This window comes from Pelobates fuscus, chromosome 9 (genome assembly GCF_036172605.1).
Source record: "Pelobates fuscus isolate aPelFus1 chromosome 9, aPelFus1.pri, whole genome shotgun sequence".
Taxonomy (NCBI): Eukaryota; Metazoa; Chordata; class Amphibia; order Anura; family Pelobatidae; genus Pelobates; species Pelobates fuscus.
This window is the reverse complement of record NC_086325.1, coordinates 149,537,089-149,554,838: the sequence shown is the minus strand read 5'-3', so window position 1 is coordinate 149,554,838 and position 17,750 is coordinate 149,537,089. Positions and strand designations below refer to the sequence as shown.

General features: G+C 43.6%; 1 protein-coding gene across 1 annotated transcript; it reads right to left on the bottom strand.

Moving 5' to 3' along the window:
- Positions 1-319: 319 nt before the first annotated feature.
- TREX2 (three prime repair exonuclease 2) lies at positions 320-14,275 on the bottom strand. The gene is made up of 2 exons (XM_063431492.1): positions 14,251-14,275; positions 320-1,651 (listed from the first exon to the last, which is right to left on the bottom strand). Exon 2 carries the CDS (start codon positions 1,640-1,642, stop codon positions 968-970), a length of 675 nt encoding a protein of 224 aa, XP_063287562.1. The 5' UTR covers positions 1,643-1,651; positions 14,251-14,275; the 3' UTR covers positions 320-967.
- Positions 14,276-17,750: the final 3,475 nt, after the last annotated feature.

Genomic DNA, 17,750 nt, shown 5'->3' with positions numbered 1-17,750 from the left:
GTGAAATTACCCACACCAATCTTATACAATTGTTAGAAATGTGAACTTAGATAACCAGAAGATGTCGCCAATAAACCAATTAACACTGCATCAAATGGGTAATTGAAGCCATCTACTGGTTATCTAAGTATATGCACATTTCTAACAATGGTATATGCTTGGTGTGGGTAATTTTACACTTGCGATCACTGCTCTGCTTTTAATTTTTTTTTTTGATTGATTTATTTATAAAGACACTTCCTATTACATGGGATAGGAATAAAAGGCAGACAACTTGCTTTTTATTTAGTATTTTATTTAAACAGTTAGTTGGAGGACACTGACACTGAAAATACGGCGTTAGCTCGCCCCAGTGATCTCTGCCGATCTCTGCTATTAACAAAGAGAAAAGGACAAAAATTAAATGGGACAATCATTACTCAAAGGAATAATAGGAGCTACAGGTAATCTCTATTTCTCATTTTAATACATTATACACATAATGTGTAATGCATTCAAAAATAATAATAGAAAAATATTTTTCGGAATTCTTGCATTTGCTGTATTCACACAGGTAAGCCGGAGCAACAGATAACCATTTCAAGACCAGGAAGAGATTCCACCAATCAGGATGCTCTCAGGTGAATTATCTTATCCCATACACTCCTGTACTACACAAATGTATGGGATATGTGGTAGAAACCTCTGCTGAAAAACCTCACAGCAGTCATACCACTGATTCCACCAGCTTATAGGTTTAAGTTTTGGAAAATGCTACAGTTATAAGTAACTAAGTGCAGGAAGCAGGGATGGGGTAATTGTACCTTAATTTGTGCCATGGGCATATGTTGTTGTGGTGCTTAGAATATCCTTTACACAACTGGAAAAGCGGTTGCCAAAAGTTGGACCCCTAGCTGTTTTAGAACTACAACTACCTACAGATAGGGATTCACCTTTTGTCCATCCCTGAAAGAGAATGCTTGGATGGTTAGCTATACATAGGAGGAATATCTCCCCATTTCTTAGAATAGGTGGAGACATGGTCCAGTATCTCGTTTGCTTTTGATAGGAAGACCATAATGAGAGTCAATACATCTCCCTCGGCATAATGAGAATCTATCGGATCCTTTCCATAGGCACGTCTATAGAGCCCTGAAAGCGAATAATAGCCTTTCCCTTTTTTATGATCATCATGGTTCGCCTTGTCCAGCTGTTTGAACACTGGGAGAGTGTCCAGACATGGCAACGCGCTGGAGATATCATCCTGTTGTTGTTCTAGCTCTGTTTTCAGAAGAGGGAAATCGTAGAAAAAGCCATTGTGTGCTACAAGGCAAACTGGCTGAGCTTGACGATTCAAAAATTCATTGACGAGGGAAATGAGATGAGAGTTGAATTCTTGCTTCTCGTTGTCCTCAAGCATTTTATTATTGAGACCCGTGATATGTGCAGCTTCTTCAGCCAATGGCTTTGTTGGATCAACACATAGACATAGCTTGTCTAGAACCCGAGGAAGTTTTGGTTTTCCGGATTCATCAAAGTCTGGATTCTCCAAGGAGGAGACATGACAGGCCACCATGCAGATCTCAGTTATCTTGGGATGCTGGTAATTTATGCCAGTGGCTTCCAGGTCCATGAACACAAAGGTTTTTACTGAATTAGCCATAATGCCAGTCTGAAACGAAAAATTTAGAAAAGGTTGATAAAAAAAATTGACGCAGCATTAATCCACCAATTCATGTTATAGTAGAATTGTTCTAACAGGTTTATTTACAAATGTTACCGAGCTAAGGCCTTGGTTTAATGATTTTTGATACGTTTTTGACATTTTTTAATATTTTGAAAAATATTTTTATATAGTGATAATTTTTACATTTTTGATATTTTTTAGTAGCTAAAACTTAATGTTGAATATTGTCTCAAGAAAATTATTCAACCACATTTGAAATTTCTTGCCACCAAGGACATAGTTTCTATTAAAGGGGCAGTCTAAGCAGTGCTCTGTAGTGGTTGTGGTGCTAGGTGACCCCCTGTAAGTAGTGAAACTATTTAGAAAATTTTAGAAACTTACCTGGGTCCTCCAAATCCCTCCTGTCTAGCCCTGTCTTCAGATATAACTAAATTCCCAGATTTTACTAGTAACATGACGTAAAGTCATGATTTTATTAAAGACACGGAGGCGAGTATTATGCATAACTCTTTCTTTATTTCCTCAGCAGCAAAGATAGAGGAATATAAATATTGTCAAAATGAAAGAAAAAACTGTTCAGGCATAACAGGCAGCCAATCACATAACAGAGGAAGTAGCTATATAAGTCCTGTGTCTCCCACAATCCCCCTCTTTCTTGCGAAAACCGAAGACCAGGTAAGATAACGATGTCCCATTCGATCCAAACAGGAAACGGGAAACAATGCGAAACTTCAAGCTAAAAAAGATAGAAAAATATGGTAATTTCCAAACTCAAAACTGTAGACTTACCAAACATAATCGTGAGGAGCCATAAATAAAAAAACTGGATTCTGAAATAGAAAATATATAAAAATTAGGACCCAGCATAAAAACGTTCAAGATCATCCAAAACATGATAAAATTACATGATATAAATACACGAAATAAATACAGACCTAATTGAAAAACATACCTGAATAGCACCGAAGCATCTCCTTTCCCAAAATCCACACCGGGAGGGTGGGCGGGAATAATACTCGCCTCCGTGTCTTTAATAAAATCATGACTTTACGTCATGTTACTAGTAAAATCTGGGAATTTTATTAAAGACACGGAGGCTCATATTATGCAAGTTCAAAGCTGTGCCACTACTCGAGATGCGATGTGTTCAATTGGTCTGAAATAGAAATCTCGAAAGGTCGATTCTCTGGACCAGTCCGCCGCTCGCATAATGTCTTCTAGACGACATCCGACTGAGGATGCTTTCGAAGCCATCGCGCCCCGCACAGAATGAGGCGTAAAAACAGAGGTGTCTATACCTGCAGAAGATAGTAGCCAACGCACCCAACGTGCCAGAGTAGGTGTCGAAACTGGCCGGTGAGGTGACTTAAAAGATAAGAACAAATCATGTAGATCAGCGGATCGAAGGGAACGTGTAGCATCCAGATAAACTTTGACGCAATCCACTGGGCAGAGTGCCGGACAACCAGAAAACCTCGGGTAAGTAAACGACTTGGATGCAGATTTCGTCCTCCTGGATATGTCAAAAGTAACGCCTTCTGGGGTGAATGCAACGGCGTCCCAATCCAGGGCCCTGACGTCAGAGACCCTCTTGCAAGAGATCAAACAGAGTAACATCACCAGCTTGGATGACAAACGTTTTAAAGTCAATTCTTGGTTAGGGTACCATGATGAGAGGAACTGCAATATCACGTTGACATCCCAAAATGCAGAGAAACGAGGCCGAGGAGGACGGGCAAGGCGAATACCCTTGAGAAGGCGACATACAAAAGGATGTCTGCCGACAGGGGAACCATCCAAACCCTTGTGTCTGGCCGAAATAGCCGAGCGGGATAGGTTGATCGTGCGGTACGCCTTGCCCGAGTCAAACAGGAACGTGAGGAACTCCAGGATCAAATGTAGAGGGGCAGATACGGGATCCACTACCCGTTCCATGCACCAACCAGACCACGATCTCCATGAAGTTCGATAAGCTGTTCGTGTGCCTGGGGCCCAGGCGTTATCGAGGAGCAGGAGAGTTGTCTGCGGAACGTCTGAGACAACCCAAGGTCCCCTGAAAGGAACCATGCTATCAGGGGCAACTGGTGTTGTATCACCAGGTTGTGTGAGTTCCCATCCGGATCTAGAAGGAGGTCCTGGAAGACTGGTATCAACCAAGGGAAATCTATTGACAACTCCATCAAGCGAGGGAACCATGGTCGAGATCTCCAGAGAGGGGTGACCAACGCCACACGACAGTCGTGGCGAACCAGTTTCGAGATCGTGCGTGCGATCATGTTGAACGGGGGAAAGGCGTACAGGTGACCCTGCGGCCAGTCTTGGAGAAAGGCATCTGTCGCCACCGCCGCCGGGTCCGGCCTCCAACTGTAGAACTTCGGCAGTTGAGTGTTCAGCCGAGATGCGAACAGATCCATCTGGAATTTTCCCCACAACATGTCCAGGCCCTGGAACACTGAAGCGTGTAAATGCCAGTCGCCAGAGTCTCTTAAGTGTCTGGAATTCCAATCCGCTCCCGAATTGTCCAGACCCGGAATGTGTTCCGCCGTCACCGAGACGTTGTTGTAGAGGCAGAACTGCCAGAAATCTTTCGCTAGAATCGCCAACATTTTGGACTTCGTGCCGCCCAGGTGATTTATGTAACGGACCGCCGACACGTTGTCCATCTTGAGCAGAACGCAGCAATTCGCCCGCCCTGGGGTAAGGCTGCGGATCGTGAATGCCCCTGCCAGAAGTTCCAAGCAGTTGATGTGTAACGACTTCTCCACGTCGGACCATCTGCCTCCTGTGGAAACGTCTCCACAACGAGCGCCCCAGCCGTGCAAGCTGGCATCGGACTCTATCACTACGTCCGGGACGGAGCCGAAAATGGCTCTCCCGTTCCACGCCTCCATGTGTGCCAACCACCATTCTAACTCGTCTCTGGACTCCGCGTCCAAGCGTATCCGGGATTCGTAGGAGTGGCCCAGTCGAAGGTGTGAACCTTTGAGCCGTTGGAGGGCTCTGTAATGTAGTGGGCCCGGGAAGATCGCCTGAATAGAGGCTGTGAGGAGGCCAAGAATTCTCGCCAATTGTCTTACTGACAAGTCCGAGACCCGAAGAGCCCTCCGGATTTCCTTCCGAATGGCATTCATCTTGGAATCCGGTAGAAATAAAAACTGTTGGACGGAATCCACTTTGAAGCCCAGGAATTCTATCGACTGGGCGGGGGTCAGGACCGATTTGTCCCAATTGATCAGAAATCCCAAACCTTGTAAAAGGTCGGTCGTCCATTCTAAGTGTAGTAGGAGGTCCGCCCTTGACTGGGACAAGATCAGAATGTCGTCCAGGTAAATAATGAGGCGGACCCCTCGTGTTCGGAGGAATGCCACCACCGGCTTCAAGAGCTTGGTGAAGCACCAAGGAGCCGAAGAGAGACCGAAAGGCAGGCAGGTGAAGCGCCATCGTCGGCCATGCCAAGTGAAATGCAGATAGTCCCTGCAGTCTGCAGCAATGGGAACCGTGAAGTAAGCGTCCTTCAGGTCCAGTTTGGCCAGCCAGTCCGACTGGCGTAGAAGGTCTCTGAGGCAGTGTATGCCTTCCATCTGGAAATGTTGGTAACGCAGGAAAGCATTGAGAGGGCGAAGATTTATCACGGGGCGAACTCCGCCCCCTTCCTTTGGTACTAGGAACAAGTTGCTCGTAAAGCCTCTTGCGGCGAACGTCAGTTCCTCTATTGCGCCCTTGGACAACATTTCCACGACTTCCGCGGAAATCATCTCGTCCTGATCTGGTGGAAGAGACAGTTCCCTGGGGGGACAAAACTGGACAGGCATAGAAACGAACTCTAGGCGATATCCCCTTACACACTGTAGTACCCAAGCATCTGATGTCAGTGCCACCCACCTGTGATAAAACAAGGCTAACCTCCCCGCTACCTGAACCTGAGCGGGAGGGGATGAAGGGGTACTCACCGTAAGGACGTCTGTTTGGAGCGCCACTGCGGGGGTATCTGGAGCCCCAAGCTCTGCCTCTGGCTGGGAAGAAGGTGGGTGCTCTCGGGTCTTGGAAGCCTCGTGACGGAAAAAAGGAACCTCTGGGTGCTCGGAACGAGCCTCTGTAACCGCGGCCAGGCGGACGGTTCCTGCTACGCCCGGCCCCTCCAAAAACCTTGGGCGCGAACATGCGCTTCATGTTCGCTTGCGCCTTATCAATTGCGGTAAAGGTCTTCACATAGGAGCCCATGTCTTTGACAAAGGAGGAGCCGAACAGTAAGCCCTCCTCAGTCGGGTCAGGTTCTGTCACCGTCATAGCGGCCAGCTTAGGGTCGATCTTTAGGAGGATCGCCTTACGCCTCTCGGAGGACATAGCTGTATTAGCATTGCCCAGCAGGCATATAGCCCGCTGGACCCATCCAATGGCCACATCCATATCCAAAACTGAGTCTCCAGATTTGGCAGCTTCGAGAAGCTCGTATAACTTCGATAGGGGCCCCAGAGTATCCAGGATCTTGTCCTGGCACCCTTTCAGGGAGTGGTCAAGGCCTTTCTTGGGCTTCCAGCCCGACTTATTGAGGAATTGGGCAATTTGGGGATCAATATCCGGGGTTCTGCCGGCTGCGCCGGGGAGGGAAGGCCTCGGGCATTCGGCGCGCAGTTTATTGCGGCCTTCTTTAGAGAGCGGGGTGCGAATACGCTTAGCCACGTACTGGGCAATATGGTCTGGGGGAACCCACTCAGCGGACCTGGGGTGCCGCAGGTCGTCAGGGTCGAACAGAGGGTTACCCTGCGGGTCAAGAATCGCCTTGGTATCCCCAGAGGCGTCTAATAAGTGGCCACTGGCCTTGGCGGAGGAGCCCGAGGGGGTCACGCCCGTAAGGGGCAAATCCTCGCCAGGATCACCTTCATCAAAGGAGTCATATCCCATATGGTCGGACTCATCCTCCACACTCCGGTCGGTATCCGACCCATCATCTAGGGCTCTAGCCCTTTTCCATAGTCTAGCCTTTTTAGCCTGGCCAGGGGCTCTTTTGCGCGTGGGGTGCGCGCTATCAGTGACCGCTTCCAGCTTGTCATTCATGGCAGGTAGCACCTGCATCGAGGAATGGGAGCCGACATTTTTGGATTTGGCCTTAGCCTTACGTGCCCCAGGCACTGTCTGGGCAGGGGAAGGGGACCCCCCACCCTGGGAAGCTGGGGTGGTTACTGCAGGTAAAACCATCGAGTGCAGGGAGTGGGTAAATGAGGAGGAGACAGCCCCCATGGCTGAGGCAATAGCCTTCTGCAGGGAGGAAGCCATAGTGGCTTCAAGCAATGCTTGAAATTCCTGAGAGGCCATAGCACTCTCAGTAGTCTCCATGGTAAAGTCCCCAGAGCGATCTGTAGGCCCATCATTCCTATCCTGCATGATGCAATAATTTGCAAGCTGTAAACTAACGAAATAGGGCAGGAGAGAACTAAAAGGGTTGAGTAACCCACAGAGAAGAACAGTAAGAAAAATTCAGACCGTTAGTGTGCCCGGGAGGGATCGAGGCGACCGACTGCACGGCAATAGGAGGCAGACCGCATGGAGGTCCGTCCAAAATGGCCGCCGCACGCGAGGGAAGTGCTCGCGGCCGTGCACCCGTCGGGGGAAGGGGCACGTGCACTCTGCCCGCGCGGGAAGTTCGTGAGCGGGCAGGGAAGTGCACGTAGCCGCGGTCGTGAAGAAAGGACCGGCCGCGGCACCAATCACTGTCTGCACCCGCGAGAGGGAGCAAGGGAAAGGCAGGGAGAAAAAACCTCCCGGTAAAGGGGAAAAACCCTCAGGGATCCCCAAGGCACACTAAGCGGAGTACAACGAATAAAACGATGCATATACAATTAAAACAAAGGATGCATCAATAAAACAACACCAAAGTAAATTAGTAAATAGCAATAATAATAAGAAATACCACAATCAAAATGCCACAAGTAAGAGAGCTAAACATGGATACTTAGCTGTCTGAGGAAGCAGCAAAGAAAGAGGAGGATTGTGGGAGACACAGGACTTATATAGCTACTTCCTCTGTTATGTGATTGGCTGCCTGTTATGCCTGAACAGTTTTTTCTTTCATTTTGACAATATTTATATTCCTCTATCTTTGCTGCTGAGGAAATAAAGAAAGAGTTATGCATAATATGAGCCTCCGTGTCTTTAATAAAATCGAAATATTCTCCTTATTTTGATAAAATTAATTGGCTGCGAGCATCACAAGATGGGTAGAATGGATGTCACTATGCTAAGTGGACAATGTAGAGGCTTCCACTCTAGTGATATCTGAAGAGAGGGCTGGACAGGAGGCACTCGGTTGACCAGGTGAGTATTAAACAAGAAGCACATTGTGAGGGAATAGCCCAATGTGTTTTGCATTAGTGCTAGCTCGTATGCTATTTTTTGTGTCAGACTGCTCCGAGTAGTTTAATACACACTGGGTACCAGGGAGTTGGCCCCGAAATATTCTTATTTTATTATTTATATAGCGCCATCAGATTCCGTAGCGCTGTACAATGGGTGAACTAACAGACATGTAATTGTTACCAGACAACTGGACATACAGGAACAGAAAGGTGAAGGGCCCTGCTCCATGAGCTTACATTCTAGAGGGAGTCGGGTATAGTGCCACAAAGGCCAAAAGTAGGGGTACGAAGTAGGTTGCTAGAAAAGTATTAATTGAGGGCTTAGAAGTTAATTTTTAACAGTTGAAGGAGAGGAGTGATGGGGGGTGGGGGATAAAAACCTAATTGGTATGTTTAATTTGTATGCTTTCTTGAAGAAGTGAGTTTTCAATGATTTTTTGAATGAGTGGAGACTGGGTGAAATTCTTACGGAGAAGGGAAAGGCGTTCCACAAAAGAGGTGCAGCCCTGGAGAAATCTTGTAGGCGAGCATTAGAGGTGGGAGTACGGACAGAGGAAGTACGTAGGGGCCTCAATGGGACATACTTGTGTATAAGGGAGGATAGGTAGGTTGGAGCAGCATTATGTAGGGACTTGTAAGCAAGCACCAGAATTTTAAATTGAGCCCTATATCTAACTGGAAGCCTATGCAGGGACTGACAAAGAGGGGAGGCGTGAGAGGTGCGAGCGTACAGGAAAATGAGCCTTGCCGCTGCATTCATTATAGATTTCTACGGTGCAATCTTGGAACACGTAAGACCACTGAGAAGAGTATTGCAGTAGTCTAGGCGAAAGAGATCAAGAGCATGGACCAGCACCTTTGCCGCATCCGGGGTTAAATAGGATCGGATGCGCGCTATGTTTTTGAGATGGAAGCGACAGGATTTGACGATTGATTGGACATGAGGGTTGGAGTCAAAAAGAACACCCAGGCAGCGAGCCTGCGAGGTAGAGGTGATGGTAGCGCCATTGACTTGGAGGGAGACAGACATGGGAGTAGTAACACTTGAGGGACAGGTTGAGTTTAAGGAAGTGAGCAGCCATCCATTTGGAAATCGAAGAGAGGCAGTCAGAGACACGAGTCAAGATGGGTGGAGAGAGATCAGGAGAGGACAAGTAGTGTTGCGTGTCATACGCATAGAAATGATAACAGAAGCCAAAGGAGCTGATGAGTTTACCAAGGGAGGCAGTGCAGATAGAAAAACAATAGGGGACCAAGGACAGAACTTTGGGGGATGCCGACAGAGAGTGGTTGGGGGGGGGAAGAGGCAGAGTCAGAGAAAGAATCACTGAAAGAGTGCTGGGAGAGGTAGGAGGAGCACCAGGAGAGAGCAGTATCTCGTAGACCAAAATTACAGAGAATGCGAAGAAGATGTTGATTCTTTGCACCATAACCATTGCATTAAACCCAAGAAAAGTGAGAGTCAGGAACCTGACGGGGGGAGATTTATAGAAATGATGATTCATTCTAAAAGTGTGACAATCATTATAGAAACAAGAACATTCCACTGGTTCTCTTCTTGGTTCAGTTTGATAAATTTGTCTGCTTTTCTGTTCAATCACTTTTTGTTTATTAGTCTCTCCCACCTTGAGGCTGACCTGAGGGCTGCAGCTGATTACACTCAGGTCATGCAATATGTTTTTAAAACACTAAATTTAAGGCAAAACTGAAAAAATATATATAAAAATCAAACTATATATTATAACTCCATACCGCCTGATATTAAAAAAAAAATAATAATAAAAAAAAATATATATATATATATATATTTTAGTGAAGTGCATATCATTATTATTTTATTATTTATATAGCGCCAGCAAATTCCGTAGCGCTGTACAATGGGTGGACTAACAGACACGTAACTGTAACCAGATAAATGGATGCACAGGAACAGAGGGGTTGTGGGCCCTGCTCAATGAGCTTACATCATCAAGGTTAAGCGATTGCTCCCATATCATACTGTTGGGGATATTTATAACCCGGTGAAAGTCTGATAGAGTTGAGTAGGTCAAACCAGTTGCTATCCATGAGATCTGCCCAGCCATATAGGATATTAGGTAGTTTCTAGATCACGGGTAGGCAACCTTCGGCACTCCAGATGTTGTGCACCACATCTCCCCTGATGCTTTGCCAGAATTATGGATGTAAAGCATTGTGGGGGGATGTAGTCCACAACATCTGGAGTAACTATGATTGACTTACCCCTGCTCTAGAGCATCACTTATCAAACATTAGTACATCTTAACCAAGCTCTGTGTTAATGTAATAAGTACATAGTGACCAAATATTCCAAAAGTATAATAATAACATAATATACATCAAAACAAATATTTCCAAATGTCTATATCTAGGCATCCATTGATAAAGGCTTATTGCTGAAATGTTGGGATTTCCCACTACTCTATAACCAACTTAAGGAATCTGTACATTTCACCAACATCATTGGTTTCCTCGTTTTGCTGATTTTTTTTTTTTGATTTTTTTTTGCTTATTGGGGATGGTTACTTCTTGTATATTATGTTATTATTGTTCTTTGTAATACTTTGGTCACTATGTACGTACTATTAAATCAACACAGTGCTTGGGTAAGATTTATTACCCCATTATGTTATATGAGGTTTGACTTAATAAACTATTTTTGAGTGTTTACCAGTGTTCTTCAGTACTATTCCTTTTTAACCACTAGAGGGAGTGTTTCATTGCTGACCAGCATCCACATATTACATAGCATGCTTATTAGGGGGGTCTTTTTTGTTTGCTATATAGAAACATAGAATGTGCCGGCAGATAAGAACCATTCGGCCCATCTAGTCTGCCCAATTTTCTAAATACTTTCATTAGTCCCTGGCCTTATCTTATAGCTAGGATAGCCTTATGCCTATCCCACGCATGCCTAAACTCCTTCACTGTGTTAACCTCTACCACTTCAGCTGGAAGGCTATTCCATGCATCCACTACCCTCTCAGTAAAGTAATACTTCCTGATATTATTTTTAAACCTTTTGTCCCTCTAATTTAAGACTATGTCTTTTGTTGTGGTAGTTTTTCTTCTTTTAAATATAGTCTCCTCCTTTACTGTGTTGATTCCCTTTATGTATTTAAATGTTTGGTAAACAAGAAAGAATGGCCCCTAGGCCCTGGTTAGGGGATGATGGGGGGCAGGTATGCGGGTTTGCCACCTGTGATAACACCGCTATAGAATTTATTAATTTCTCCCCATGTGTTACCCAGACACGCTGAGAAGTCCACTCGGAACTTAGAGACTTTTTCTTTTCTTTTTTGTCTAGGTGACTTGACCTACTCTCTGAGATAGTCTAAGGTGTTTTTAATCCCCAAATCCTGGACTGGTAGGGGGTCCTGAGGACTGGGTTGAGATCCCCTGTATTAGATACACTGTATCACTGATTTAGCTGGCACTTGATTTTCGTCTTCCTGGAGTAGCATCTATTTAAGTCACTTCTATGAGTGGCATAGTCACTATTTAGCTCTCCTCTGAGTGGCTCTCTCTATTTTGACATTATAAGCCGACCAGGGTTACTACATAAAATGATAATGAGATTGTCAGATTTTTATTTGAAATACCAGGGCTTAGTCTCTGGCTTTCAGGACTCCAGTCCACTTTGCCACGGCCTCTTACTAGGAGCTACAGACGTTTTGATAGGGGATACCATTTGAATACATGGTACGCTATTAAAGGGCCATTTTGGGCACCCCTTTACTTTAGGATTGGCTTAACGGGCCTTTCCAGCCTGTCTTTGTTCTTTCTTCCTATCTTTTTGTTTGTCTTTCACAAGCTTTACGATTTTCATTGTTTTTACTTGTATCATTAAAGGTTAAGTTTTATTAAAATTCACACGGTTCCCCAGGGACTTCCTATATCTGGACCCCCAGGGCTAGCTCTAGGGGCTATTCTTTCTTGTTTACCACACACGAGTGAGGGTTACCCCCTGCAGGTTGTCCCTGACACACAGTCGCTTGTTCCCCCTAGGGCCTAGGGGACTAGCTTATTCTAGTATTTCAATGTTTCCATCATATCACCCCTGTCTCGTCTTTCCTCCAAGCTATACATGGTAAATACATACTAATGGTATATATAACATATCCAGAAACATGGCAGATCTGCATCCCTAACAGACCTAACCGTGTACCTAAAATAAAAAAAATAAAAACTTAAAACCCACAATTCAGCAACACAGCTTTTAACCATAGGTGTGTATATAGCTTGCAGGGTGTGTCCAGAAACACCCTAATGTCTTGGTAAACACTGCTTTAGCTTTATCTAGTAAACTTCCTTTCAGGTTTAAAGTATAATGGGTTAATGCATTGTGTGTACACGTTACACACACCATTGTACACGCAATCTTGCATATACTGCAGCCGGCTGCAGATTGCAAACTGGCTTTAGTGCGAGGCAATGCCATGATAGGTGTCTGACATCTACCCTTAAATGCTTGCCTTCTGAGTGATGGTTGCAGTAGAAGATCCCTAATCAGCAGATTTGGCTGAAGGACACCCCTGGTGCAAGGGGTTTTGACTACACAGGTGAAGACGCATTTCGCTGCCCCCTCAGCATCCCTCTTTGCTCACATCTTCTATCCCCCCTTGTCTGTCTCTCCTAATCCTTTCGTATCCACTTGCTTGTCTCGAACCCCCTTTTCCCCCTCTTACTCACGTAATTGTGTTTCTCACGTCCCTTTGTATCTCTTTTTTTCTTTTTGCATATCGTATCACCCATGTCCCTCTTATCCCATATTTTGGACATCTTCTTAGCCCCTCGTTTGTCTCTTACAATTTCCCCTTCTGAGTCTCAGAAATTGTGATTAGTGAGAGAGAGGGGATGAGGGCTGTAAGCTTGTAAGATGGACAGATAGACTGGGCATAGGGTATGTGTAGGCTTAAAATATATCCTGCAAGTGTCCCTCCTGCACCTTCTCCACCAGATACAAGACACTCTGGAGGAAAAACTGATTTAGTGTTTTCTGTCCATAAGATTCTATAATAAGGCCCAAACTCATCAACTCCAGACCCAATAGGCTCTTGATCCATCACTGATAGTAGCTGGAGTTATGGGGGCATTCAGCATCACAGATGGTATTTAGACTTGGACACAGCATAGAGACTAGGATTAGTGAAACAAGTTAGGGTTTAGATATGGTTACTAATGATATTTGGTGGTAAAGGATAGGATCATGGATGTAAAGCAGGCTTATGTTATAAAATGATCCTAACCTTTAGTTTTAATATTTAAATGGATACAAATAAATGACCTTAACTTTGTGACAGATAACATACCAGGACGTTCAGGACACGTCAGATAATAATGGAATTCTCAATATCCTCAACCAGCTGGATAGATTTATCTTTCTTTTCTATATTTATAGGGGTTTTACTACTCCCATGATGCTCCAGGTGCTGAGGACTTATCATCCCAGGAGTCTTTTAACAATATATATTAATATGCTATTAAAAATAGAAATATTTAAATACATAAAGGGAATCAGCACAGTAAAGGAGGAGACCATATTTAAAAGAAGAAAAACTACCACAACAAGAGGACATAGTCTTAAATTAGAGGGACAAAGGTGTAAAAATGATATCAGGAATTATTACTTTACTGAGGGGGTAGTGGATGCATGGAATAGCCTTCCAGCTGAATAGGTAGAGGTTAACACAGTAAAGGAGTTTAAGCATGCGTGGGATAGGCATAAGGCTATCCTAACTATAAGATAAGGCCAGGGACTAATGAAAGTATTTAGAAAATTGGGCAGACTAGATGGGCCGAATGGTTCTTATCTGCCGTCACATTCTATGTTTCTATGTATTAATGCATTTTATCAGCAGTCACCGCTTAAACAAATACATTTTAATTATGGATTTTTGAACGATAGTAATATTTAAGGTGATATGATCTGGACAGGCAGATACTAACTTACATATTGATATTTGACATGAATCCATACTATGCACATGTAAATCACAGAAAGTGCATCCAATAGCAAGTTATGTTATTTACATAGCACTGATATAATACTCAGGGCTGTACAATGGGAACATAAAAATGACAGACAAATGACACTCCGGTGAGCAATATTCCTGAACATTTAGTTATAACTTGTGACTGTCTACAATAATCTGGGACTCCTGGCACATGTGAGTTAGTTAGTACAGTTTTAACACTGACGGAGTATCTTACCTGTGAGAATACAATGCTGTGAGGATGCTGTTTCTGTCAATTAATGTTCCTATGACATGTTAGGGCTGCTTTAATAGAGTCTAGATCGATCCGCCCATTGATTGCTTAACAAGCTGAAGACGCATAATAACATGTATTTCAGGAGATATACACCCTTAAAGCAATATGCAGATATACAAAAATATAGATCAAAGTAAACTACTTCCTGATATGGTCCAGCCACTCATATGTAATCTAAGGATTACAATGTATTAATAATATCGTTTTTTTTTTTTTAAATGTTGTATTAAGTATTAAGTATTGGTACACTGCGGGAAAATAGAATTTGGTAAAGTATAAATTAAAATAAAATAAAAATGAGAGAGAGAGTGAGTGAGTGAGTGTGTGTGAGTGTGTGTGAGTGATTGTGTGTGTGAGTGTGTGTGTGAGTAAGTGTTTGTGCGTGATTTTTTTGTATTATAGTACAAGGGACCTCAAATAATCAGAGCAGCTTCTTTGCAACTCTGTCACTAAACAGAGAGATAATTGGAGATCAAGAGTCTTATTGCAATGGCGCGGCTGTTGCGTAATTAAGATACATAAACTCTAGTTTAAAATAACAGAGAACGACTTGTATTGTATTGTAAACACAGAGAAAAGGAAGGAAACCTGATAATATAATATTACATAACAATGACATAACCATGAATCATACTGTGACTAGAAATAAACAAACTAGTGTGTGTGTGCAGCATGACTTGGCATGTTACAAATACGCAGGAAATAAAAAAAGGTAAAATCTTAACATAAAACAGGCGACGGCAAATGCCAAACTAGGAACTGTGGGGATGTACATTTTGTATCATGTCACAACCTCTATCATCCAACATAGCTAAATAGTTAAAGTGAAGCATTAACCAAAAGTCAGTAGTCCAGTGCCTTAAAGCAGGGCTGCCTAGAATGTAGATCTCCAGGTGTTTTAAAACTACAGCGTCCATGATGCTTTGTCATACTAAAGGCATAATAAAGACACGCAAAGCATCATGGGAGTTGTAGTCCTACAACATCTGGGGATCTACCTATTGGGCACCCTTGCCTTAAAGGGACATTACAAGAACCATCACCGCTGCAGTGTGCTGTACTGGTCACGGTGCCAGGAGTGGCTTGGTGCCATCCCAGGGTAAATGGCTATTTTCAAATTGTCTGCCAACTTACCTGGGACCCAAAATACAGAGTCAGAAGGTCCTGCATGAAGCTTACATTAATTGCCCTGAGCCAAGTCCAGCAGTGCAGATGCAGCTTAATGGCTGGAAGCATTAGCCGGTCTTACTCTGCGCAGAGAGCTTCCTGCTCCTGGAGCATGCTGAAGTGGTTATGGTGCTTGAGTGTTCCTTTAAGACGCAATAACAAATGTCAGAAGGTGAAAAGTTCCCTTGTTGGTGTGGAAATAAAGAGTTCAATTACATCCAGCATTGGATGTGTAGCATAAAATGCTATGTTATATTATAGCTTTTTGCTATTTTTTTTTTTTATTGGTCTAACTAATTAAATAATGATTATTTTGATATTACATTGTAATTTAGTTTTTGTAAAATTGTGACCACCAAAACATGAGTGTATAAGGTAAGTTAAAGGGCCATTATTTAAATTGATTCTATAACTGTAAAAGTGATGGCAAAAAATATCAGAACTTATTTACCCACGCACGGCTCCTACACCTGGAGAATTCGGAAGCGATGGCAGTATGGCCGAGCTAACACAGCGCATTGATGTATCCCAGACCCTGGGAAGACTTAGAGCACCAGCTGCACTCAGAGGGGAGAACACACAGTGCCATCATCTGTAATGAGACCTGTAGGTGCATGCCTTTTACGATTACAGAAGGACGTAAGCCTGGAAGTGGTGAGGTGGCTGGCTCCTTTAAAAGATTGATCTCTGGGGTCCTCTGCCCTTCGATGGGGAGTTGGACAGACTCTAGTGACTCTGCTTCTGCACACAATTAATTTTTTGGTGCTAAAGTTTTTTCTTTGTACTCGTTTTAGTTTATTTTTGTGCCATCTCAATAAATGTCAGCGTTAATGGGTAACTATAGGCACCCAGACCACTTCAGCTTATTGAAGTGATCTGGTTGCAGTGTCCCTGTTGCACTTAGTGCTGCAATGTAAACCATTGCAGGTCCTGGGAAACTGGCGCTTCCTGGCTGTTAACGCACTTTTAGTCCGGTAACTAACGCTCTGCATGAGGACATCCATCGTCAGCTATTTTCCTATAGGAAAGCATTGATTTAATGCTTTCCTATGGGGAGGCCTACTGCGCGTGTGGGACTTGCTGCGCATGCGCATTAGCGCTCCCTTGTCGAGTGACGTTGGAGGAGGCGCAGCCACAACCCAGCGTCGAGGGACATTCGAGCTGGATCAGAAAAGTAAATAAAGGGTTTTAAAACCTTTTATTTACCACTGATAGGGGAGGGGAACGAGAGGCAGAAGGAGCTATAGTATCCATTTAAGTACTATTAGGCAATGACCAAAAAGTAAGTTTCCCTCATGTAAGCTCCTGCTAATATTCATGTAGCTCAGTTAAGCGACCAACACCTCTTATTTCTATAGAATAGTGCAGTTTATCTGTCATATAATGATTCTGATGTGTATTTCCTATTGATGCCTTGACATTTTAAGTTTATATGTCTTTTTTTTCTATATATATCAGAACTTTGATTGGGATCACTGTGACATTGTAACAACTCACCAGCAGCGATTAACATTCCACTCAATATAAATGATAGATTGTAATGTACTCAAAAATCCCTGAAAGGACATATCTCGACATGCACATAGTCGTCTTTTTGGCATATGCCAAATAAAATTGTTACCGCACAACCCTCCCGCCTTCCTCCCCCCCCAAAAAAAGAACCCCGACACCAGAGTTAAAGTGGAATTAAATATCACAGCTTTTTTTTATTTTTATTTTTTATTCTTTATTTTTGTTGTGCTTAGATAATACATATATGCTTGAAATGCCACAACAGCTATTACCAACATTTCAAAACACATAAAGAGATTGCTTGGCATGCAATAACTCTGCACTGTTTTGTTAAATAACGTATAGTGAACATGAGGAAAGGTAGAGCCAGGACGAATACTGAAAAGGTCAGAGTATGCTTGGTAACTGACTGCTCTAAAATGAAATAAAAACATAACGATAGGAGCCATGTAGCTTAGCTAAATCATTTCCCTGGGAGGTCCCTTTTTAAGAACAGAAAACAAGGCATCTGAGAAGGCCCTAACAGGTATGGCTAGACAAGAGCTAACAGGGTAAGAGAGTAGTTGACATCAGGAGACTATATCCCAAATTAGCTAAATAAAACTAAAGGTTCATCCACTGCAACTGTACTAAGGTCTCCAGTGACCCTAGCAACTGTACTACGGTCTCCAGTCACCATAGCAACTATACTAAGGTCTCCAGTCACGCTAGCAACTGTACTAAGGTCTCCAGTCACCCTAGCAACTGTACTAAGGTCTCCT